At 47.4% G+C, this 24983-nt stretch overlaps 1 protein-coding gene across 2 annotated transcripts in view; it reads right to left on the minus strand.

The window, feature by feature from the left end:
• Positions 1–24983, minus strand: part of LOC147123239 (gamma-aminobutyric acid receptor subunit alpha-2) — a 547289-nt gene that overhangs the window by 173283 nt on the left and 349023 nt on the right. For both annotated transcript variants that reach the window (XM_085969649.1, XM_085969641.1), the window contains 2 exons: positions 5961–6181; positions 3097–3179 (listed from right to left, as the gene is read on the minus strand). In XM_085969649.1, the coding sequence (XP_085825775.1) occupies positions 3097–3179; positions 5961–6181 (304 nt within the window). The remainder of the gene's footprint in view (positions 1–3096; positions 3180–5960; positions 6182–24983) is intronic.

The raw sequence follows: 24983 nt of genomic DNA on the forward strand, positions 1-24983 counted from the left end.
CCCCATACACCTCTTCCCCCCCCATACAGCTCTTCCCCCCCAAATTACACCTCTCCCCCCCCATACACCTCTTCCCCCCCCCATACACCTCTTCCCCCCCATACATCTCTCCCCCCCCATACACCTCTTCCCCCCCCCATACACCTCTTCCCCCCCATACACCTCTCCCCCCCCATACACCTCTCCCCCCATACACCTCTCCCCCCCCATACACCTCTTCCCCCCCATACACCTCTCCCCCCCATACACCTCTCCCCCCCATACACCTCTCCCCCCACACCTCCCCCCATACACCTCCCCCCCCATACACCTCTTCCCCCCATACACCTCTCCCCCCCCATACACCTCTTCCCCCCCATACACCTCCCCCCCCATACACCTCCCCCCATACACCTCTCCCCCCATACACCTCTCCCCCCCCATACACCTCTCCCCCCATACACCTCTCCCCCCAACACCTCTCCCCCCCATACACTCTCCCCCCATACACCTCTCCCCCCCATACACCTCTCCCCCCATACACCTCTCCCCCCATACACCTCTTCCCCCCCATACACCTCTTCCCCCCCATACACCTCTCCCCCCATACCCTCTCCCCCCCATACACCTCTTCCCCCCCATACACCTCTCCCCCCCATACACCTCTCCCATTCCCCCCCCATACACCTCTCCCATCCCCCCATACACCTCTCCCATCCCCCCATACACCTCTCCCATCCCCCCCCATACACCTCTCCCATCCCCCCCATACACCTCTCCATCCCCCCATACACCTCTCCCATTCCCCCCCCATGCACCTCTCCCATTCCCCCCCCATACACCTCTCCCACCCCCCCATACACCTCTCCCATCCCCCCCATACACCTCTCCCATTCCCCCCCCATACACCTCTCCCATTCCCCCCCATACACCTCTCCCATTCCCCCCCATACACCTCTCCCATTCCCCCCCATACACCTCTCCCATCCCCCCCATACACCCCCCCTCCCCCTATACACCTCTCCCATCCCCCCCCATACACCTCTCCCATCCCCCCCATACACCTCTCCCATCCCCCCCATACACCTCTCCCATCCCCCCCATACACCTCTCCCATCCCCCCCATACACCTCTCCCATCCCCCCATACACCTCTCCCATCCCCCCATACACCTCTCCCATCCCCCCATACACCTCTCCCATCCCCCCATACACCTCTCCATCCCCCCATACACCTCTCCCATCCCCCCATACACCTCTCCCATCCCCCCATACACCTCTCCCATTCCCCCCCCATACACCTCTCCCATTCCCCCCCCATACACCTCTCCCATTCCCCCCCCATACACCTCTCCCATTCCCACCCCCATACACCTCTCCCATCCCCCCCATACACCTCTCCCATCCCCCCATACACCTCTCCCATCCCCCCATACACCTCTCCCATCCCCCCCATACACCTCTCCCATCCCCCCCATACACCTCTCCCATCCCCCCCATACACCTCTCCCATCCCCCCCATACACCTCTCCCATCCCCCCATACACCTCTCCCATCCCCCCATACACCTCTCCCACCCCCCCATACACCTCTCCCATCCCCCCCATACACCTCGCCCATCCCCCCCATACACCTCTCCCATCCCCCCATACACCTCTCCCATCCCCCCATACACCTCTCCCATCCCCCCCATACACCTCTCCCATCCCCCCATACACCTCTCCCATCCCCCCCATACACCTCTCCCATCCCCCCCCATACACCTCTCCCATCCCCCCATACACCTCTCCCATCCCCCCCATACACCTCTCCCATCCCCCCCATACACCTCTCCCATCCCCCCCCATACACCTCTCCCATCCCCCCCCATACACCTCTCCCATCCCCCCCCATACACCTCTCCTATCCCCCCCATACACCTCTCCCATCCCCCCCCCCATACACCTCTCCCATCCCCCCCCCCCCATACACCTCTCCCATCTGGGTCGGGGATCGTACCCCCCCTTCGAGGTCGGGGAGCGGACCACCCTCCATGCTCCCACTAGCAGCAGCAGCTGACTTACCTGTGGCTGCGGCCTGCTCCGGAGTGCTCCCCAGCTGACTGGAAGCCAAGCCTGTCAATCAGGCTGAGCTCCAGGCGGGGAACCTGTTAAAGCAAAACTACGCAAAAGCTGAACTTCTGGGTTTCCTGACAGAAACTCCGCCCCCTCCCCCCCTGCCTACGCAGCCCCCTCTGTCACTATTCAGCCCACACTGTCAGCCAGAAGTTGTGATTGGGACATTGATTGTGTGAGAACATAAGACAATAATTAGGAGCAGGAGTAGGCCATATGGCCCCTAGAGCCTATTCCGCCATTCAATAAGATCATGGCTGATCTTCGACCTCAACTCCACTTTCCCGCCCGATCCCCATATCCCTTGACTGCCCTAGAATCCAAAAATCTATCTCAGCCTTGAATATACTTAGTGACTGAGCATCCACAGCTCTTTGGGGCAGAGAATTCCAAAGATTCACAGCCCTCTGAGTGAAGAAATTCTTCCTCATCTCAGTCTTAAATGACTGACCCCTTATCCTGAGACTATGTATTTTTCAAAATGCCATCCAACTGGTACCACTTACTGTAGAAACCAAAAACGTCTAGCATCAGGAGCACAGAAAGTATTCTGAGAATTACTGCTGACAATTATAGGTGTGTAAGAGATAATCCTATACCGAGAACACACGACGGGGTAGATCTTGACTTTGTGCGATAGTGTAAAACGGATGATAAGCAAGTTGGTAGTCCATTTTACATCACTCTCGATTTTTATTTCCATTTAATTTATTGATGAGAAATTGTGATATAATGTTAAATTATGAAGAATACAATGGGCTTGAAATTACAATGTATTAGTGTACAATACAGTATTCATATGAAATTTTGTATACTATTTTAAGGGTGTTAATTTACTTATTTTAAATAGATTAACATCTTTGCTAATATTCGCACAGATATTTCAAGGCCAATGAGTTCAAATAATAAATCATGAGGTTCAAAATCATGTAACAAAATGTTGCTGGTATTACAGATGTTCTTAAATCAAACAAACCAGATCATGTACTTATTTAAATACTCACAGCTTCCAAATTTCAAGGGGCAAGCATGTGCATCCATTGGAAAATCCTCCAAGTGCATTGGGCACTCTGCTTGGACAGTAAGCCTGTGAGAACACACAGTAAATGACGAGCTAAAAGAAACTGCTGCTGTTATACACTGACATGTTACGAGCAAATGCATTTTACCAGAATTACACTGCACCATTTATAAACCTTCTAGCCTGCAGAAACTGTTGTAATTGACATTGTCAAAGGGAAAGTAAGGCTAGTTAAACGAGCAGGATTTTTTGCAGGTTTTACTATTATTAATAGCTGTACAGGAGAGTTGTCTTCTTCGAGTTCATATAACACCCGTTGTATCTAAAGTGATTTTATTGTGCTATATGATGATGATTAATCAATGAGTCACAGCAACGTGACATCACTGAAATATAAGTGCACACTTCTGCTCTTCTGTAAATTGCTGATCACCAATAAGTGATGTGATCTGTGTTTCTTATACTGCAATGTTCAAAACATTATTTTAAATTAGTCCTCCAAATTTGATACTATAGTTTTTTGATACTTTTCATTTCTCACAATGCTACTTGACAAAAAATAAAATTACCTATTATTTTGCAGGTGATACGAAACTGAGAAATGTAATAAACAGTGGGGAGGATAGTAACAGATTTCAGAGGGACATGGACAGACTGGTGAAATGGCAAACACATGGCCGGTGAAATTTAACGCAGAGTTGCGTAAAGTGATTCATTTTGGTAGGAAGAATGAAGAGAGGCAATATAAACTAAATGGTATAATAATTTTAAGAGGTGCAAGAACAGGGGTGTACATACACAAGCCATTGAAGGTGACAGGACAAGTTAAGATGGCTGTTAAAAAGGCATGCGGGATCCTTCGCTTTATAAATAGAGGCATAGAGCACAAAAGCAAGGAAGTTATGGTAAACCTTTACAAAACAATGGTTAGGCCACAGCTGCAGGGTTTTGATAGAGTAAATGAGGAGAAATTGTTTCCAGTGGCAGAAGGGTCGGTAACCAGAGGACACAGATTTCAGTTAATTGGCAAAAGAATCAGAGGCAACAAGAGGAAAAGAAAATTTATGTAGCGAGTTATGATCTGGAATGCACTGCCCGAAAGAGTGGTGGAAGCAGATTCAATACAGGAAACTTTCGATTTACCGGCACCTAAATAACCGGAAATCTCGGTTAACCGGCAAAATTCAGGAGTAGGTTCAGGTAACTTTTATTACTTGCCTTCCTCCATCTGTTGCTGTGCAAGGGTGTGGCTGCAGCTGTTGCTAAGCTACAGAGACGCGTGGAACTTGTGGCCATTGTTCTGAACTTGTTGCTAAGCAACAGGGTTTGTTGCTTTATACGGAGCTCTTAGCTCCGTATCTTTTACTATAGCTTTCAGTTATCCGGAATTTTTGATGAACTGGCACCACGTCGGTCCTGTCCGTGCCGGATTTAAAAAAAAGTTTCCTGTAATAACTTTCAAAAGGGAATTGGATAAATTCTTGAAAAGGAAAAATTTGCTGGGCAATGGGGAAACAGCAGGGGAGTGGGACTAATTGGGTAGCTCTTTCAAAGAGGCGGGCATGATAAGCCGAATGCCCTCCTTCTGTGCTGTATGATTCTATGACTCATGCTTTGCTTACAATTTTCCCTATTGGTACTAGCAAAAATGACTCCTGGAGTCATACTTGGGGACAAAATAACAAACTGAGAACAAAGACACAGGACTAGAAATTTGGGCACACCCATTTTTGGGAGTGTGGAGGGTGCAGAGTTCATTCCCTGCCCTTGAATGCTGAGGCACGAGGCTCCCACCATATTGAGTCTTGGACCGCATTATAATGGAGATGAAACCAAGATCAGCTGCTGCTAGTGTCACAGCGGCCCTGAGATAAGTGGGTCTGGGAGTCGCGTCTGGGATCGGAGCCAGGAATCTTGTGGGGTCAGGGAGGGGGATTGGAGGTCAGGGCCAGGAGCAGGGGAGATTGGGGGTCAGGGGCGGGAGTGACAGCAATGGGAAGGGGAGCGGCGGCGATGGGGGTGGAAGTGGCGGTGATCAGTTTCTTTAAGTGCTCCTCCCGACCCCATGTTCAGGTAAGTTAATTACCTTCTTGGTTGGGCCTTGGAGGTGATCCTGAGGTCTGGTTTCCCTGAATGCAGGGTCTCGGGGCACACCAATCTTGGAGTGGGGTCCTTAAACAGGCTTATTTGCTTATGCAAAGGGCCTAATGATTGTTTCAGGCGTGGGTAAACAATGCCTATTTTTTGTCCTTTACTCAATATGGCAGGTGGCGCACTTCTGACCAGGAATGTGGGCATGCTTCCTGCCTGCCATATTGGGGCCTTAGTAGTCCGAGTAACTGGACCAATTTCTAGGTTACAGATTTAAAAGGATGAATAAAAAGAATGAAAGGCCTAGGTGTGAAAGATGGGTACTTATAGGTGGTCAGCTACAATGCCTTCTTTAGAGCTGCAATATCATCCTTCTTGCCCTAATATCGGTTAAGGCATAGTATGTGTCTGATTTGTACACAAATGATTGATTCATAACCTGATTGATATATTAGTGAGCTTGAAGCATTATTCCTACCATTTCATGGGCTATGGCAAAGATCTTTGCTGTAGCTCAGTGACTTAAGAAACAAACATGAATACGAAATTATATTCTGCAACCTTTATCTAGTTATCCGACCACTGTGAAGAGACAGCAGGATATTATAAATGGTTTGGTTATTTAAAACCAGTTTCTCTACTTTATGCATTTCTCTGTATTAACACTAGTTTCATGGTAGGGAACCATGACACTGGCCTACCAAATGCAAAAGTTGCAGAAATAGTTATTACAGTTTTTAATGTTGAATGTTTTACCTCATTGTATAAAGAAGAGTTCCATCGTCTTGGATTCGTAGCAGCTTGTTTGGCATGGTCATGTTATGTGCCACTGATTTCTTGCCATTATAAAAGAATGTGTCTGGCGTCCATATCTTACTGGCCATCAGGTTGTTCAATCGAAGGATATTCATTGGACCCTTAAATTTAAGCCTTTCATCTTTCCAACTTTGCCGAAAGAACACATCAATTGTGTATTCCTGTTAATATCAATCAGTTTATGTTCAGAACAGTAGGTACATCTTAGCAGCAGTATTCTCATGACATCTTAAGAGGCTATTCGTCACACAGTATCAAGACAATTTTATATAGATGGTAAGGAGCTGAGAGAGTAGTTCTTAGCTAGAGACCTAAGACCCAACAACATTATTTTTCCCCAATTTTGTTTGCAAAGTGTTGCTAGTCCCCATTGAGAAACAACAGGAAAGGAGTATTTTCACTCCCTCCAATGATAACTCTTAGAACCCACAAAAAGTCCTTTGGAGATGCAAAATTCATCTCATTTATATTACTGAGTGATGTCGGCAGTGTGAATATTGCATTGGTGCTGCCAACAGCAATTTTTCAAGATAAAAATATTATCAGTGCTTTATGTTCAATCCACGTCGGGAGAGTAAAAACAAATGAACAGAAATTTAAATCAGGCTGTTTAAATCTGATTTCAATCATTTTGATTCACTTCTTGCTTACAACTGAAAGCACACATGGAAGATTGTCATGTCACAGCAACATCAGCACACAAATCTATACAGGTTACATGGTGCATTTTAATTTAAACAGCTGCACTTTAGATACAAAATTGAATTTTCTAATGCTGTGTAAACAGAGTACAATAATTTTAGTAGTTATACAATTAATAAAGGCTACAATAATTAAGGATATACTTGCATTCGACAATAGCTTGTACAATATATTCTTTACAATGAAATTTCTGTCTGCTGTTTGGCATATAGGTTTTATAGCCATTTATAAAATGAGAATATGACATAATTGAAGCATTTTCTGGTATACATGACAATCTAAATTGTCCATTTGTTGTACCCTTTTGAAGGGGGTGAATTTCTGCAATTTCTCCATTATTCTACTGTAACTTTAGGGGTTCTTATGGTGGATGAACAGGAGAATCCTCCGTGGAAATTCACCCTAAGTTCGTGTTATTGTGGTATTACAGTACAGGGTAAAGTTGTGTGGCGCTGCTCCTGATGCGGATTACTAGTCCGAGGCACACAACAGAGATACAGCTATAACACTATAGCCTTGATTTTCTCATCTCTGCTTGCTGCTAGCAAGGTAATGGAGTCTCATAAAATTACCCATTATATGGACAGATATAATTAATGCTAAACCAATCTACCAATATAACAGGTGATTTTGCTTAGGAAAGATATTCACAGTTATCAAGTAAAATATTGTAGAGAAAATCCATGGGGGCAAGGGTGGTATTTTGGCATTAGTGCCAAGATGCACCTACCTGGGACCTCTGCCGCTGACCCTAAGAAAGCATGCAGGGTCTGGGAAAGGTCCCTTTATTTTCATGGCATATTTAAGGGCACATCTCATGTGCCCAGCCACCAATGTGGTGAAAGAGTGGTTGGTCAGCCCGGGGTCAGGATTGGGTGCCTGCCTACCCAAAAAGATTACAAAACCTTGCCATTTCTGTACCTTTCTAAGTATTCCACTGAAAAACATTTAAAAATTCCATTTGGCTGAAATCTTTGGGGGTACAAGCAGAGATCCCCAGCCTGGACCCCCATGTGGAGCCCACAACCGTCATTCAGTGGCTGTCTTTCAGTGGTTGGATCCCTCTAATGCCCATGGACACTGGAACTCTGTCCGTGGCCTTACTCATTCCTGCACCAGTGGTCTTGTAAGGTGTAGGCAGTGGGTTTCACCCACATAAGGCCCTGCAGAATTCTCAATTCAAGACCAGGAACTGTTATATCAGGGTCCCAGCCTAATTTTCTGGCCCTTCAAGCACATTCACAATGGAAATACCACAAACTTATGACCCCTGGATCATTTTTACCTTGTTTAAAAAAAATTGTAAAATAAACTTTCTTACTTTATTTCAAAATGTCCAAAACCGCCTGTTGTTCAGACATTTTTCTCATCCTAAACAAGATCTATCTTTGCATTGCACACACAAAATATTTGGTAACTTCATTATTTCATTTAAATAAACTGTGCATTGCATTATTCATTTTTAGTACTAAAAAATGTATAATAAATAGATGACAACCTACGTTTCTGGATCAGTAATTAGAAAAGGGCAAATATATAATTCTGCTAATCAAGGATGGCTGAATAAATTCTCTATTATATGTGTGACAATAAATGTCACAGACAACAAATATGGTAAATCAAATTGCCATCTTTCTCCAGTAACCATAGCAATTAACTCATAAAATACAGAACAAATTTTATGAAATATAATTAATACAGAATTATGGTACAGTAATGATGATGGGTATGTTTGTAATGTTTCTTACTGCCAACATATTGTTATATCCACATGCTATTTTAACTGAATGTGCTGAAATCCTATATACATCAAGAAACAAGGTATTACAATGTCGGCTTCTATTTGGCACAACAATGAAACTACGGGATTAATAAACTGCAAGGAAATTCTTGTTCCCTGTTCACCTGAATTCTGAACAAAACATTATGAAAAGGAATGGTAGGATTATCAGAACTGCTCAACAATGGTGAAGCTTCGAAAAAGAAGTAAATACTCTCTTTGAGTTATATGACAGCTATGTAGAGGTAGATTTTCAACTTACTGTCCGAGTGTAAAACTAGTGTGGCAGATCGGCCAACTATTACAGAAACAGTCCAATTTCCATTTCCATAGTAATCAATAAAAATGAAAATTGGGCAAATTCTGTAACAGCTGGCATTAAGTTGAAAGTCTACCCCATTTTCTCTCCCTAACACAATGTGCTAAATAGGAATGTTTTTGACTGAAACACTGGAGATTGTCTGCTGGCACTCAGGGGGAGGGGGGGGGGGAGAGGGGCAAGTGGTGATTATAATTCAGCAGGATTTTGCAGGTGGGAATAAAGCGGGAGCCCAGAACAGCAGAGGCCAAGACTTTCCTTATTGGGACGAGAGGAGCACTGCCATGGTGGGTGCCTAAAATGCCACTCGGTCCTATAGACATCATAGGACCCCAATTTGTGTGTATGAGTGAGGCTTCTGCCTGGTGAGGTGGGCTAAAATTACCACCATTGTTACTTTTAATGGAAGAATCAAATGAAGTGACTTAAATATGCCTCTGATAGAATAGATTGTCCAGAATACGGAGATTTTATAGTACAAAAGACTTGGGTAGATATCAAGAATAACTGGTTAAATAACACACAATAGCATGTCTTATTAAAACTAATGGGACACACAATATGAAGAAATTAAATTGTTAATTGTTTACTTTATGCCGCCTTGTTTTCAGTTAACAGTTAATCGCCTCAGCATCTGGTTGGCCATGCAAATAAAAATGGACAGAAAGCTAATAAAATTGAAATAGCATACTCCTTTCACAAAAATATTACTGACCGTACCAGGGTCTTTATTTTGGTTGTACCGTCTTGGTTCTCTTACTCAACACAACTGTGCTCTTATATCTCTATGAGACTTATAACTACTATCAGTATTTCATTTGTAAGTAGGAGAGATCGTGGATGCATCATGGCCATACAAAAATATTATTTTATTTGTATCAGTGAGTGGAATCATTTTATACTAAGAAATCAAGGTGAATGACCAGTGCCTATAGTTAAAAATGCTACCAAGAGTAAAAGAAATGAAGTTAATCAAGAATTAGTTATTAAATGCCACCAAGGTTGAAAAGCCTGAGAAATTGGAGGAGGAAGAAAACACTAAGGAAGAAAACAAGTTCCACAGAATGAATCAGAATCTTTGGCCTGGATTTTGCTCACCTTGGCAGGTTCGGGCAGGCTATGTCAGTGGCGGGTCACAACCCGGCTGCTGGCTCCATCACGCGGCCTAAAATAAATTTACGTTGCTAGGGCTTGTTAAGCCCACCCAGCTCAGTTTCTGGTCCAATTAGAGGAAGTCGGTCTGGTGATGTCATTCATGATGTGTCATCAGTCGGTTTCCTTAAAGGGTCCATGGCCACCTTACTTTCGACATTTGTGCTGTCAGTGTTCTGCAGCACTGAAGTGCTGCAAACACTGACAATCACTGCACAGAGGTGCAGGGCTGCACCCAGGTACTCCCATGACTCCCTCCATATGCTTATGGAGGAATTCACAGCACGCAGAGAGGCCCTCTTCCTTTCCCATGGGCGGAAGAGACCTCCCCAGGACACCGCCACAGCCTGGTTGCACATTGCACAGGAGGTCACAAGCAGGGATGTTGTCAGGAGGACCTGGGTGCAGTGGTGCAAACCTTTCAATTATCTCATTAGATCACGAAACATTAGTACAAAGCCACACTCAACCTCATCCTCCTGTACCTCTCTTCACATCCCCATCACTCTGCCTTCCCTACCCTACTCCTGCACATCCTTACTCACACCAACTTACCTTGCACCTCCACCCATCCCTCTCTATCTACATCATCACTTCCCCATCTCACTAGCTACACCTCACTCACCCTCATCCTAGTGCAATCATACCAACTAAAAACACACAACGGTAGCCACTTGGGTATTTTCGCCAATGTTCATGTAAAGTTTCTGTTAATGTGGTGTCAAACATTGAAACCTTTATTTTCAACACTTTCCGTTCTTGGACAGATTTGTGTGCACCTTTGGAAGTGGCTTAGTGAGTTGCAGTGAATGGTGAGACATAACGGTACCCCCGCAATGGTGGTGTGAAAGGAATGGTTTGGGCATTGTAGGGATGCTTTTTGGTGTTGGCGTGGGGTGGTGCCAACCTGGCGCATCATGTGGCAGCCAGGGTGTACAGCATCAAGTGAAGTAAATCTGGCCATGGTGAACATAAGAACAGAAGAAATAGGAGCAAGAGTAGGCCATTCGGCCATTCGAGCCTGCTCCGCCATTCAATGAGATCATGGCTGATCTGCCTCAACTCCATTCACCGGCCCTATCGTCATATCCCTTGATGCCTTTACTAGTCAGAAATTTATCAACTTCACCGGCCCTGTCATCATATCCCTTGATGCCTTTACTAGTCAGAAATTTATCAACTTCTGTTTTGAATATATCCAATGACTGAGCCTCCACAGCCCTCTGGGGTAGAGAATTCCAAAGATTCACTGTGTGAAGAAATTTCTTCTCATCTCAGTCCTGAATGGCCTACCCTTTATCCTGAGACTGTGGAACCTGGTTCTAGACTCGTCAGCCAAGGGAAACATTCTCCCAGCATCCACCCATCAAGCCCTGTAATAATTTTGTATGCTTCAATGAGATCCCCGCTCATTCATCTGAATTCAAAGGATACAGGCCTAGTTTACTCAATCTCTTCTCATGCGACAGTCCCACCATCCCAGGAATCAATCTCGTGAACCTTCATTGCACTCCCTCTATGGCAAGTATATCCTTCCTTGGGTAACGAGACCAAAATTGTACACAGGACTACAGGTGTGGTCTCACCAAGGCCCTATATAATTGGAGTAAGACTTCTTTACTCCAGTACTCAAATCCTCTTGTAATAAAGGCCAGCATATTATTTGCCTTCCTAATGGCTTGCTGCACCTGCACATTCGCTTTCAGTGACTTGCCGCATCTTCACGATCCCCTCTGACCTACCCCTCTCTGACCCTGAACGATCAGTCCTCAGCAAAGGCCTGAGCTTCATCCCCCTTACGCCCCCACATCAATGACTTTCGAACTCGACACGATGTTGAGCTCTTTTTCTGCCACCTTCGTCTCCGTGCCCACTTCTCTGGCCAGGAGTCTTCCCCCCCGCACGGCTGACCCTTTCTCCCGCTTTCAGAATTCCCGTTTTACCTGGACCCCTCCCCCTGGCCTCTTACCCTCTCTAGATCATTTCATCGCTAACTGCCGCTATGACATCGGCCGTCTCCATTTCTCTGCTCCCCTCACTCACTCCAACCTACCTCCCTCTGAATTTGCAGCACTCCATGCTCTTAGATCCAACCCTGACATTGTCATTAAACCTGCTGACAAGGGTGGTGCTGTTGTTGTTTGGCGCACGGACCTCTACCTAGCGGAAGCTGAACGCCAACTCTCCAACACCTCCTCCTACCTCCACCTGGACCATGACCCCACTACCGAACATCAAACCACCGTTTCCAAGACTGTCACTGACTTCATCTCCTCTGGAGATATTCCCCCTGTGGCCACCAACCTCATAGTTCCCCAACCCCGCACAGCCCGCTTCTACCTCCTTCCCAAGATCCACAAACAGGACTTCCCTGGTAGACCCACCGGGGTTGATATTCAGTGTGCCGTGAGGCGGGCTTTTAGGCATGCGGGGGGCAAAAATCCCGAATTCGGGGGTCCCGACACCTTCCAGCCCAAAACCCGCCTCCACGGAAGTTTCAAAGGAGGCGGGTACCCGCCCCGCACTGGGACCCGCCGACCCGAGGCGGGAAGGGATTAGTGCCAATTAACTGCCTGTTAACAGGTAGTTAACAGGCAGTTTTTAGCCTAATCCCTATTTTGAGGGGTGTCGTGTGGGATTCCCGACGGCTCCAAACCACGCCAGGTTAGAGCAGGCGGGCCGTCGGGTTGAAGGACTTGGAGGGGTCGTGATGTCGGTGTTCAGGTGAGTGATGGGTGCATGAGTGCAAAGGTAAGTGTGTTTGGTGTGTCTAAAGTCTGTAAAGAAGTTTACCTGTGCTTACCTTAACAGCCTTTCTTCCTCTAGGTTTCGGGAGTCCATCACACAGCTGTCGCTGAAAGCAAAATGGCTGCGAGCTGTCAAAAGTGACAGCCTTCAGCTTTCATTGTCGGTGAGAGTTCTAACTGAGTCTGTGTAGAAGGACTCAGGTTAGAAGTCAGACTGTCAGTGTTTGACAGCTTCAAACAGCTGTGAAACACTGATATTTCATCTGTCAAGACCTCTTGACAGATGAAATTTCAGTCTGTGACGTAATCTGTTGCCGGGTGGCCCTTAATTGGCCTGCTGAGCCCGCTGGGCGGGCTCAACAAGGTCAATCAAGGGAATATCGCATGGATTGGCTGGACGTCGATGTAGGCGGGACTAAAACCCGAAAGTTGCAATCCCGCCTCCTTCCCGACTGCTGAATGAAAATCGACCCCATCATTTCAGCCTGTTCTTGTCCCACCGAACATTTCTCTTCCTATCTCGACTCTTTCTTTTCTCCCCTTGTCCAATCTCTTCCCACCTACATCCGCGACTCTTCGGACGCCCTCCGCCACTTTAATAGTTTCCAGTTTCCTGGCCCAAACCTCCTCCTTTTCACCATGGACATACAATCCCTCTACACCTCCATCCCCCACCAGGATGGCCTTAGGACACTCCGCTTCTTCCTTGAACAGAGGCCCGACCAGTCCCCATCCACCACTACCCTCCTCCGCCTGGCTGGACTTGTTCTCACATTGAACAACATCTCCTTTGACTCCACTCATTTTCTCCAAATCAAAGGTGTTGCTATGGGTACCCGCATGGGTCCTAGCTATGCCTGCCTTTTCGTGGGATATGTGGAACATTCTTTGTTCCAGTCCTACTCAGGTCCCCTCCCTCACCACTTTTTCCGGTACATTGATGACTATATCGGTGCCGTTTCCTGCTCTTGCCCTGAACTAGACAATTTCATTCACTTTGCCTCCAATTTCCACCGTTCCCTCACCTTCACATGGTCCATCTCCGACACTTCCCTTCCCTTCCTCGACTTCTCCGTCTCCATCTCTGGGGCTAGGTTATTGACCAACATTCACTACAAGCCCACTGATTCCCACAGCTACCTGGACTATACTTCCTCCCACCCCGCCTCCTGTAAGGACTCTATTCCATTCTCCCAGTTTCTCTGTCTCCGCCGCATCTGCTCCGACGATGCCACCTTCCGCACCAGTGCTTCCGACATGTCTTCCTTTTTCCTCAACCGAGGATTCCCCCTACCGTGGTTGACACGGCCCTCGACCGTGTCCATTCTATCTCCCGCACTTCTGCCCTCACCCCTGCCCCTCCCTCCCGGAACCACGATAGGGTTCCCCTTGTCCTCACCTTTCACCCCACCAGCCTCCACATTCAATGGATCATCCTCCGCCATTTCCGCCACCTCCAAAGTGATCCCACCACCAAACGCATCTTCCCCTCCCCTCCCCTTTCAGCATTCTGTAGGGACTGCTCCCTCCGAGACACCCTAGTCCACTCCTCTATCACCCCCAGCACCCCTTCCCCTTCGCCTGGCACCTTCCCGTGCAAACGCAGGAGATGCAACACCTGCCCTTATACCTCCCCCCTTCCCACTGTCCAGGGCCCCAAACACCCCTTCCAGGTGAAACAGCAATTTACTTGTACTTCTTGCAATCTGGTATACTGTATTCGCTGCTCACGATGTGGTCTCCTCTACATTGGGGAGACCAAATGCAGATTGGGTGACCGCTTTGCGGAACACCTCCGTTCAGTCCGTAGGGGTGACCCCAAGCTTCCGGTCGCCTGTCATTTTAATTCACTGCCCCATTCCCACTCAGACCTCACTGTATTTGGGCTCTTGCATTGTTCCACGGGAGCTCAGGGTAAACTTGAGGTACTTTACAGCCTTCCGGACTCAATATCGAGTTGAACAATTTCAGATCATAACCTCGGCCTCCATTACATTTTTACTTATTTTTTATCCACACCTTTTGTTTTGGCCCTTTTCCTCCCCCCACCCTTTTTTTTCTCTCTCCCACATGGCAGCTGTCTCTCATTCTGCCAGAACATTTCACATCTAATCTGGAGCCGTCTTTTGTCTCCACTAGTCCTATCACCATCTCGTCTCGTTTTGAATACCTCTTAATGTCTCTTCACTTCACTTTTGTTCTCTCCCAGCCTGGCCTCTCAATCTATTTCATTTCCTTTGCCTTTCCAGTCTTGACAAAGAGTTTGACTCGAAACATTGACTCTATTTTCTCTTCACGGATGTTGCCTGGCCTGCTGAGTTATTCCAGCATTTTCTGTTGTTATTTTGGATTTCCAGCATCCGCAGTATTTTGCTATCGCACTTTCAGTGACTCATGTACAAGGATTACTTGACCGCTTCAAATGTACAGTAAAAGCTCCCACCTGGCAGATCATCACTTTCCATCCCTGGCCTCCCAGGAAGCAATGTGCTTAGGTGCTGATGCCCCCTGTCCTATGCAACATCAGGTGATTATGGAGAAGGTTGGTGCTGTTTTTGGTGCTGCTGGAGTGCCTGCTGTTTGTGTTGGGGCTGATCGTGGTCAGATTCTAAGGACCAAGGTGAGACAGTATAAAGGGCCTCCATGTTGATGGAATAGATGGCAGGTGAAGTAGAGATGACTGCAGCATTCCGTCAATGGTGAGAGAGTTCTTCCAATGAGGTGGCACTGGATGGAGAGTGGAAAGCCTGCAGAAACCCTGCTGGAAATGGACTGAGAAACAGCTTGTGGCTGAGGAAAGTGATGATCTGTCAGGTGGCAGCTTTTACTGTACAATTGAAGCTGTCAAGTAATCAGCTGGAGCAATGGCCACTGAACTCCCGCCTCAGGTTGATAGACATGGTCCCCGAACAGTGTGGTTCCCGTGGCCATGAAGTTAAAGTTAAAAAAGCCTGTTAAGGGCGGGTTGACAGTGGGTTCCCGACCCGCTGTCAAAAAAAATACTTTCCCACCCGGCCCGCCATCGATCCCGCCCGCTGACACCCAGGAAAATTCTGGTCATAGAAAGTTGTGGGAACATTATTAGGATCTATTATTAGGAACAGAGTGACTGAGTATTTGGACAAACATGAACTAATCGGAAAGCCAGCATGGATTTAAGATAAGAACATAAGAAATAGGAGCTGGAGGCCATTTGGCCCTTTGAGTCTGCTCTGCCATTCAACAAGATCATGGCTGACCTTCTACCTCAACTTCACCTTCCCAAACTATCCCCATATCCCTTAATTCCCTTTGTTCCCAAAAATGTATCCACCTCTGTCTTGAATACACTCAACGACTGAGCATCCACAGCTCTCCGGGCTAAAGAATTCCAAAGATTCACAACCCTGTGAGTGAAGACATTTCTCCTCCTCTCCAGTCCTAAATGGTCTACTGTGGCAGAGCCACTAAGGGACTCCGATCAATTGTATATAATTCCCTTTAATAATATGTTAGCAACAGCCTGAGTCTGTATCTTTGTTTTCACTGTTTACATGTACAGAGCGCGATCACTTTAATAGCGCGGGTAAACGCAATGACGTCACGCCGTTCATCACGTGATCCCCCACCGGCGGGAAAAACGTGATGACGTCATGACGTCAGCCACGGGACCGCCCAAGCAGTCCTCGTGGAGCCTCCGAACTGACTAGACCTATATGCGATGTTCTCCTGTAGTTATCCGTTAAACTCGGTTAGTTTTCATTAAACCTCGTTTATTTGATCACCTGAGTGGACCTCAGTCTTTTGGATAGGAACTAGACATTCCTACATTGGTGACCCCGACTTTTGCGAACGGTTTTCGCAGAAGTTGCTGAACATGGAATCGAACGCCGTTGCTTTGAAGCTACCACAGTTCTGGGAGCAACAGCCAGCTGCGTGGTTCATCCAGGCTGAAGCCCAGTTCGCAATCAGGAACATCGTTGTGGATCAGACCCATTACTATTACGTGGTCTCCGCCCTCGACAGCGCCACAGCCTCGCGGATCGTCAGCCTGCTTTGTAATCCACCAGAAGATCGCAAGTATGAAATGATAAAGGCGCGGTTGTTACAGGTCTTCGGGCTCACAAAGTCAGAGCGCACCCGCCGGCTGCTCGCTATGCCCGGCCTCGGGGACTCCAAGCCACCCGAGCTCATGAGCCAAATGCTCACGCTCCTGGGCTCCGAACCGGAATGCTTCCTCTTCAGGGAGCTATTCCTCAGCCAGCTACCGGAGCAAGTTCAGGCTGCCCTAGCCAGGTCGGAAGTCACAGACTGCGCAGAGCTGGCTGCTGAAACGGACAAGATCTTCGCAGTGACACAGCAGTACTGCGCTGCCGCGAGGCACCCATCCCCGACAGACGTTGCTCCAGCCCCTCAACCTGCGGGGTTGTGCTTCTACCACGCCCGTTTTGGCGCGAAAGCAAGATGCTGTCGCCCTCCCTGCAGCTTTTCGCTCAAAAACAAAACAGCAGCAACCCTGTCGAAAGAAGACCGGTTATAACGAGCGCCCCGCGGCTGCGATGGCAATTGGTAATTCGGGAAAACTCCTCTTCATCTCCGATTCCCTATCTGGTCGACGTTTCCTCTGCGACACCGGGGCGCAGCGTAGCATCCTACCCACGTCAAATCTTGATCTACAAGCCGGGGTGCACGGTCCCTCCCTCGAGGCGGCTAATGGCGGGGCCATTCGGACCTTCGGAAGACGGCGGGTCCAGGTGTACTTCGGCGGCCAGCGGTTTTACTGGGATTTCATCACGGCCAAAGTCTCTCGAGCCATCCTTGGGGCGGATCTTTTGTGCGCCAACGGCCTCCTGGTGGATGTACGGCACCGCCGGTTGATCAATGCGGCCACTTTTCACTCCATCCCGTGCCACCGCGGTAACGCCGCGTCGCGCACTGTCTCCTGTGTGTTCCCACCTCCGGATGACTTCACTCGCCTCCTCGGAGATTTCCCAGACCTGACCAGACCCACATACTCTTCCACGGCCACGAAACATGGTGTCGAACATCACATCACCACTACTGGCTCCCTGGTCTACGCACGGGCCCGGCGCCTCGAACCTGGCAAGCTCGCAGCTGCGAAAGCGGAGTTCGACACGATGGAGCAGCTAGGGATTATTCGCCAGTTGAATAGTCCCTGATCTTCGCCTCTCCACATTGTTCCGAAACCTGGCGGCCGATGGCGGCCTTGCGGCGACTACCGATGCCTGAACGACGCCACTACTCCTGATCGGTACCCGATCCCTCATATTCAGGATTTCTCTGCCCATTTGGCGGGAAATACCATTTTTTCAAAAGTCGACCTTGTCCGTGGTTACCACCAGGTCCCCGTTCACCCACAAGACGTCCCGAAAACTGCAGTCATCACCCCATTCGCCCTGTTTGAATTTCTGCGGATGCCGTTTGGATTGAAGAATGCTGCACAGGCTTTCCAGCGCTTGATGGACTCCGTGCTTCGGGACCTCAAGTTTCTATTCGTCTACCTCGACGACATCCTGATTGCCAGCCCTAATAAAGAGGAGCACATCTGCCATTTGCGCACCCTCTTTAGACGCCTCAGTCAACACGGCTTGATCATCAACCCGGCCAAGTGCCAGTTCAGCCTGCAGCAGATTGATTTCTTAGGCCATCGCATCACATCGGACGGCGCAATTCCCCTACAAACGAAGGTGGAGGCAGTTACTTCGTTTCCGCACCCGCAGACTGTCGAGGCCCTGCAGGAGTTCCTCGGGATGGTAAATTTTTATCACCGGTTCGTCCCTAATGCAGCTCTGCTCATGCAGCCCCTGTACGAGGCCCTCAAGGGCAAGTCTGGCAAGGATCCGATTAGCTGGACGGTCGACATGGACCGGGCGTTCGTCAACACAGAAGGCGCCTTAGCCAACGCAACCATGCTGGCGCACCCGCTGCCAGGTGCCACCATCGCCCTTACCACCGACGCGTCAGACTACGCCATTGGCGCAGTGCAGGAACAGTGGGTGCATGGGACTGGCAACCGCTGACGTTTTTCAGCCGTCAACTACGGCAAAAAGAACGGAAGTACAGCACGTTCGACCGGGAGTTGCTGGCCCTTTTTCTGGCCATCTGCCATTTCCGGTTCTTGCTAGAGGGACGTCCGTTCACAGCTTTTGTGGACCATAAGCCACTAACATTCGCTATGGCCAAGACCGCCGAACCGTGGTCAGCTCGGCAACAACGTCAGTTGACATTTATCTCAGAATTCACCACTGACATTCAGTATGTGTCCGGTAAAGACAACCTGGTGGCGGATTACCTCTCCTGCGCGACCGTTCATGCAGTCCAGCTCGGCATTGACTATGCCCTCATGGCTGCGGATCAAGCCTCGGATCTGGAAGTCCAATCTTACAGAACCAACCACTCTAACCTCCAAGCGGCCGACGTCAAATTCCATGCCGCGGGCACTACACTACTCTGCGACGTCACATCACGGCTTGTAGAGCTCCCACGTCCCAGCTGAGCTGAAGAACGCCGACTATGTGTTTATCCGCCATGACACTCATCGGGATCCGCTCAAACCCCCTTACACTGGTCCTTTCCGCGTGATAGAGCCAGGAGACACAACTTTTTCGGTCGATATCGGAGTTAAACCGGACCACATTTCGGTTGACCGGTTGAAGCTGGCTCACTTGGACCTTGATCGCCCAGTCGAGATCGCACAATCGCCGAAACGTGGCCGACCGCCCACAGTCGCCGTGCCAGATCAAACGCAACAGCCCGCCAGCTCGCCCGCCGTCCATCAGCTTCCACTTCAAGGCTACAGAAGTCGATCTGACAGGCTTGTCAGCCCTCCTCGCCATTTTACTTTTGCTATTAAAGACAATTCTGGGGGGGCGCATGTGGCGGAGCCACTAAGGGACTCCAATCAATTGTATATAATTCCCTTTAATAATATGTTCGCTACAGCCTGAGTCTGTATCTTTGTTTTCACTGTTTACATGTACAGAGCGCGATCACTTTAATAGCGCGGGTAAACGCAATGACGTCACACCGTTCATCACGTGATCCCCCCCACCAGCGGGAAAAACGTGATGATGTCAGCCACGGGACCGCCCAAGCAGTCCTCGTGGAGCCTCCAAACTGACTAGACCTATATTCGATGTTCTCCTGTAGTTATCCGTTAAACTCTGTTAGTTTTCATTAAACATCGTTTATTTGATCGCCTGAGTGGACCTCACTCTTTTAGATAGGAACTAGACATTCCTACACTACCCCTTATTCTGTGACTGTGACACCATGTTCTAGTAACGGGTAAGTCATGTGTAACAAACCTAGCTGAATCTTTTGAGGAGGTAACCAAGGTGGTAGATAAGGGAGTATCTATCCATGCTGTTTATATGGACTTCCAGAAGACATTCCATAAGAGACTATTAACCAAAATAAGAGCACATATAATTGGAGGCAACCTACTGACATGGGTAGGGAATTGGTTTGGAGGTAGGAGACAGCGAGTAGGGATAATGGGTATGTACTGCATTTGGCAGGATGTGACTAATGGGGCTGAATTTTAATGGGGAAAGTGGGTTGGGGGCAGCGGGGGTCCGAGGCGGTCAGGAAACTGGAAGTGGGCAGGTTGGAGGCAGGTTCCAGGCTGGGATTCACATTTTTAACACTTTAACTACCTTCACGCCCCCAACCCTCCTGTTTTTTTAGGTTAAAATTCTCCCCATTGTGTCCCCAAGGATCTGTACTGGGGCCTTAGCTTTTCACTATACCTATAAATGACTTAGATGAAGAAGTAGAGAGCCATATATCCAAGTTTGCTGATGATACGAAGTTAGGTAGAAATGTAAATAGTGCAGATGGGAGAAGAAAGTTGCAAAGGGACATTGATAGATTAAGTGAGTGGGCAAAACAGTGGCAGATAGAGTTCAATGTGGGGAAGTGTGAAGCCATCCACTTTGGAGCTAAGAAAAGATAGATCAGAGTATTTCTTAAATGGTGAGAAGCTAGGAACAATGGAGGAGTAGAGAGATTTAGGGATCCAAATACAGAAATCACTAAAAGCTAGTTGCCATGTAGTAAAAATAATTTAAAAAGCTAATGGAATGTTGGCTTTTATCTCAAGGGCACTGGAATACAAAGCGGTAGGTGTTAGGTTACAGTTATACAAAGTTCTGGTTAGATCCCATTTAGAGCACAGCTTTCGGTTTTGGGCACCACAACTCAGGAAGGATATGTTGGTCTTAGAGTGGTGCAGTGCATTCACGAGAGTGATGCCAGGGCTAAAAGGGTTAAATTCTGAGGACAGGTTGCATAGATTAGGCTTGTATTCCTTTGGGTATTGAAGAATAAGGGTCGATCTAATTAAGATGATTAATGGAGTTGATCGGCTAGATAGAGAGAAACTATTTCCTTTGGTGTGAGAGTCCAGAACAAAGAGGCATAACCTTAAAATTAGAGCTAGGCCGTTCAGGTTGATGTCAGGAAGTACTTCTTCACACAAAGGGCAGTGGAAATTTGGAACTCGCTGCCCCAAAAAGTTGTTGAGGCTAGGTCAACAGGAAATTTCAAAAATGCGATTGATAAATTTTTGTTAAGCAACTGTATTAAGGGTTACAGAACCAAGGCAGGCAGATGGAATTGAGATAGATCAGCCATGATCTAATTGAATGGTGGACCATGCTCAAGGGGCTGATTGGCCTATGCCTGTTCCTATATTTATATGTTCCTAAATACTGTAATTCTTTGAAAGTACAAATGTGGGTAGATAAAGTCATAACAAAGGCCAATAGTATCTTGGGTATTGTAAATGTAAGTGTAAAAACTAATGACAAATTTGTACAAAACATTGGTTTCTACTGCCCTTTGTGTGAAGAAGTACTTCCTGACATTGGTTAGAGCACTGTGTTCAGTTTTAAGTCAGTATGCAGCACCCTCCAGCCAGACAATCTTCAGCTGGACTTTTTGGCCTCTTCAGTGGCAGACAGCCCAGTTTCACCCTCCGTGATATAAGAACATAAGAAATAGGAGCAGGAGTAGGCCATATGGCCCCTCGAGCCTGCTCCGCCATTCAATAAGATCACGGCTGATCATCGACCTCAACTCCACTTTCCTGCCCTGTCCCCATATCCCTTGATTCCCCTAGAGTCAAAAAATCTATCTATCTTAGCCTTGAATATACTCAAAGAATCAGCAACCACAGCCCTCTGGGGCAGAGAATTCCAAACATTCACAACCCTCTGAGTGAAAAAATTCCACCTTATCTCAGTCTTAAATGGCCTACCCCTTATCCTGAGACTATGCCCCCTAGTTCTAGACAATCCAGCCAGGGGAAATAACCTCTCAGCATCTACCCTGTCAATCCCCTTCAGAATCTTGTATGTTTCAATGAGATCACGTCTCATTCTTCTAAACTCCAGAGAGTACAGGCCCATTCTACACAATCTCTCATCATAGGACAGCCCTCTCATCCCAGGAATCAATCTAGTGAAACTTTGTTGCACCGCCTCCAAGGCAAGTATATCCTTCCTTAGATAAGGAGACCAAAACTGTGCACAGTACTCCAGGTGTGGTCTCACCAAGGCCCTGTACAACTGTAGCAAGACTTCCTTACTCTTATACTCCAATCCTCTTGCAAGAAAGGCCAACATGTCATTTGCCTTCCTTATTGCTTGCTCTACCTACATGCTAGCTTTCTGTGTTTCTTGCACGAGGACACCAAAATCTCTCTGAACACCAACATTTAAAAGTTTCTCACCATTTAAAAAATATTCTGTTTTTCTATTCTTACTGTACTACCTAGCTTTGTATCGTCAGCAAACTTGGATACATTACACTCGGTCCCTTCATCTGGGTCATTAATATAGATTGTAAATAGCTGAGGCTCCAACACTGATCCTTGCGGTACCCCACTAGTTACAGCCTGCCAACCTGAAAATGACCCGTATATCCCTACTCTCTGTTTTCTGTCCGTTAACCAATCCTCTATTCATGCTACTATATTACCTCCAACCCTATGAGCACTTATCTTGTGTAATAACCTTTTATGTGGCAATAAGATGTTGTGGCAATAACGGAAACGTGGCTTAAAAACAGTGAGGACTGGGCACTTAATATTCAAGGGTACAAGGTGTCCAGAAAAGATAGGGAAGGAAAAAAGGGAGGTGGGGTGGCAGTGCTGATTAAGGAAGACATTGTAGTGTTGGAAAGGGGGGATGTTCTTGAGGGGACAAGGACAGAATCCATTTGGTTAGAGTTGAGGAGCAAAAAGGGTATGATCACGCTATTGGGGGTATTCTACAGGCCTCTAAATAGTGAGAGGGAGGTAGAGGAGCAAATCTGCAGGGAAATCATAGAGATATGCAAGAGCTATAGAGTGGTGATATTGGGGCACTTTAATTACCCAAATATCGATTGGGATAATGCTAGGTTAAAGGGAAAGGAGTGGGAGGAATTTCTGAAATGTGTTCAGGAGAATTTCCTTGATCAGGGTGTTCTTGGCCCAACTAGGAAGGAGGCATTGCTGGATCTGGTGTTGGGGAATGAGGTAGGCCAGGTCGACTAAGTGTCTGTGGGAGAACACTTGGGTACGAGTGATCATCGTATCATAAGATTTAGATTAGCAATCGAGAGGGGCAAGGAACAATCTAGAGTGGAACTTCTGTTTTCCCCACTCCCAGGCTTAGACAGCACTGCGGAAGCGGAGCAGCGAGACGAGTCAACCAAACAGGCCCCACAGACAGTATTCAAGGAGGAGGTTGGTGATCAGCTGGTTGGTTGGTTTTCTTCCTTCTCTTTTATTCCTTTAAGTTGGTAAGTCCTATTGAATAGTGGTGTTATAGTATCCTCAACATCGGGGCAGAGGGCCTTCATAACTAATAATAAATTTAATTAATTACATAGATATGGGTGAACAGCTGATGTGTCACTGTTGCGAAATGTGGGAGCTGGTGGACCCCATTGAGGCTCACGGTGATTACATTTGCGATAAGTGTTTGCTGCTGGAGGAACTCAAGCTCCATGTTAAAGAACTTGAGACCGAGCTTCAGACACTGCGCCACATCAGGGAGGGGGAGAAGTTCCTGGACTCTATGTTTCAGGAGATGGTCACACCTATGAAGTTAATTACTGCAGATGTAGTCCGTGGTCAGGGACAGGACGGTGTGACTACGAGTGAGGAAGGTACAGGGATCCAGGATGTAGTGTTGAAGGAGACGCAGCCCTTGCTCTTGTCAAGCAGGATCGAGGTTCTTACTCCCTGTGAGGGCGGGAGCGGGAACTGCAGGGAGGATGAGCAACCTGGCCACAGCACCGTGGTACAGGGGGCCATTCAAGTGGAGGGAGTAAAAAGAAATGTTGTAGTGGTAGGGGATAGTATCATTAGGGGGATAGATAGGGTTCTCTGCAGTCAAGAGCGGGAATCCCGAAGGCTGTGTTGCCTGCCCGGTGCCAGGGTTAAGGACATCTCTTCTGGGCCGGAAAGAAACTTGGAGTGGGAGGGGGAGGATCCAGTTGTCGTGGTCCATGTTGGTACAAACGACGTAGATAGGACAAGGAAGAAGGTTCTGTTAAAGGAGTATGAGCAGTTAGGGGTCAAATTAAAAAACAGAACCTCAAGGGTAATAATCTCTGGGTTATTACCTGAGCCACGAGCGAATTTGGCTAGGATAAATAAAATTAGAGAGTTAAATGCGTGGCTCAAAGACTGGTGTGGGAGAAATAGGTTTTGCTTCTTGGGACACTGGCACCAGTACTGGGACAGGAGGGAGCTGTTCCGTTGGGACGGACTCCACTTGGCCAGTGCTGGGACTAGAGTCCTGGCGAATCATATAACTAGGGCTGTAGAGAGGCCTTTAAACTATATAGTGGGGGGTAGGTTTCTAGAGAGCAATAATAGAAATGACAACAGAGAAGGTCATAGACTTAGGTAGCAGTGGGTGAATTAAAAAACAGAACTTGTCAGGAAGGGACAGAAGGTATGGAGTAAAAAGTAAAGTACTAAAAAGGGAAAAAAACAGGAACTAAGTGTTACAAAACATATTTGAAAATTCTTTATCTGAATGCACGTAGCATTCGTAACAAAATGAATGAGTTAACGGCACAAATAACGACATATGGGTATGATCTTGTGGCCATTACAGAAACATGGCTGCAGGGTGACCATGACTGGGAATTAAACATACCAGGTTATTTAACAATCAGGAAGGACAGGCAGGACGGGAGAGGAGGTGGGGTGGCTATGTTAATAAAGGAAGGAATCACTATAATACAAAGAAATGATATTG

Source organism: Somniosus microcephalus, chromosome 2, assembly GCF_052327205.1.
Source record: "Somniosus microcephalus isolate GS21.2 chromosome 2, FLI_Smic_1.0, whole genome shotgun sequence".
NCBI classification, from domain to species: Eukaryota; Metazoa; Chordata; class Chondrichthyes; order Squaliformes; family Somniosidae; genus Somniosus; species Somniosus microcephalus.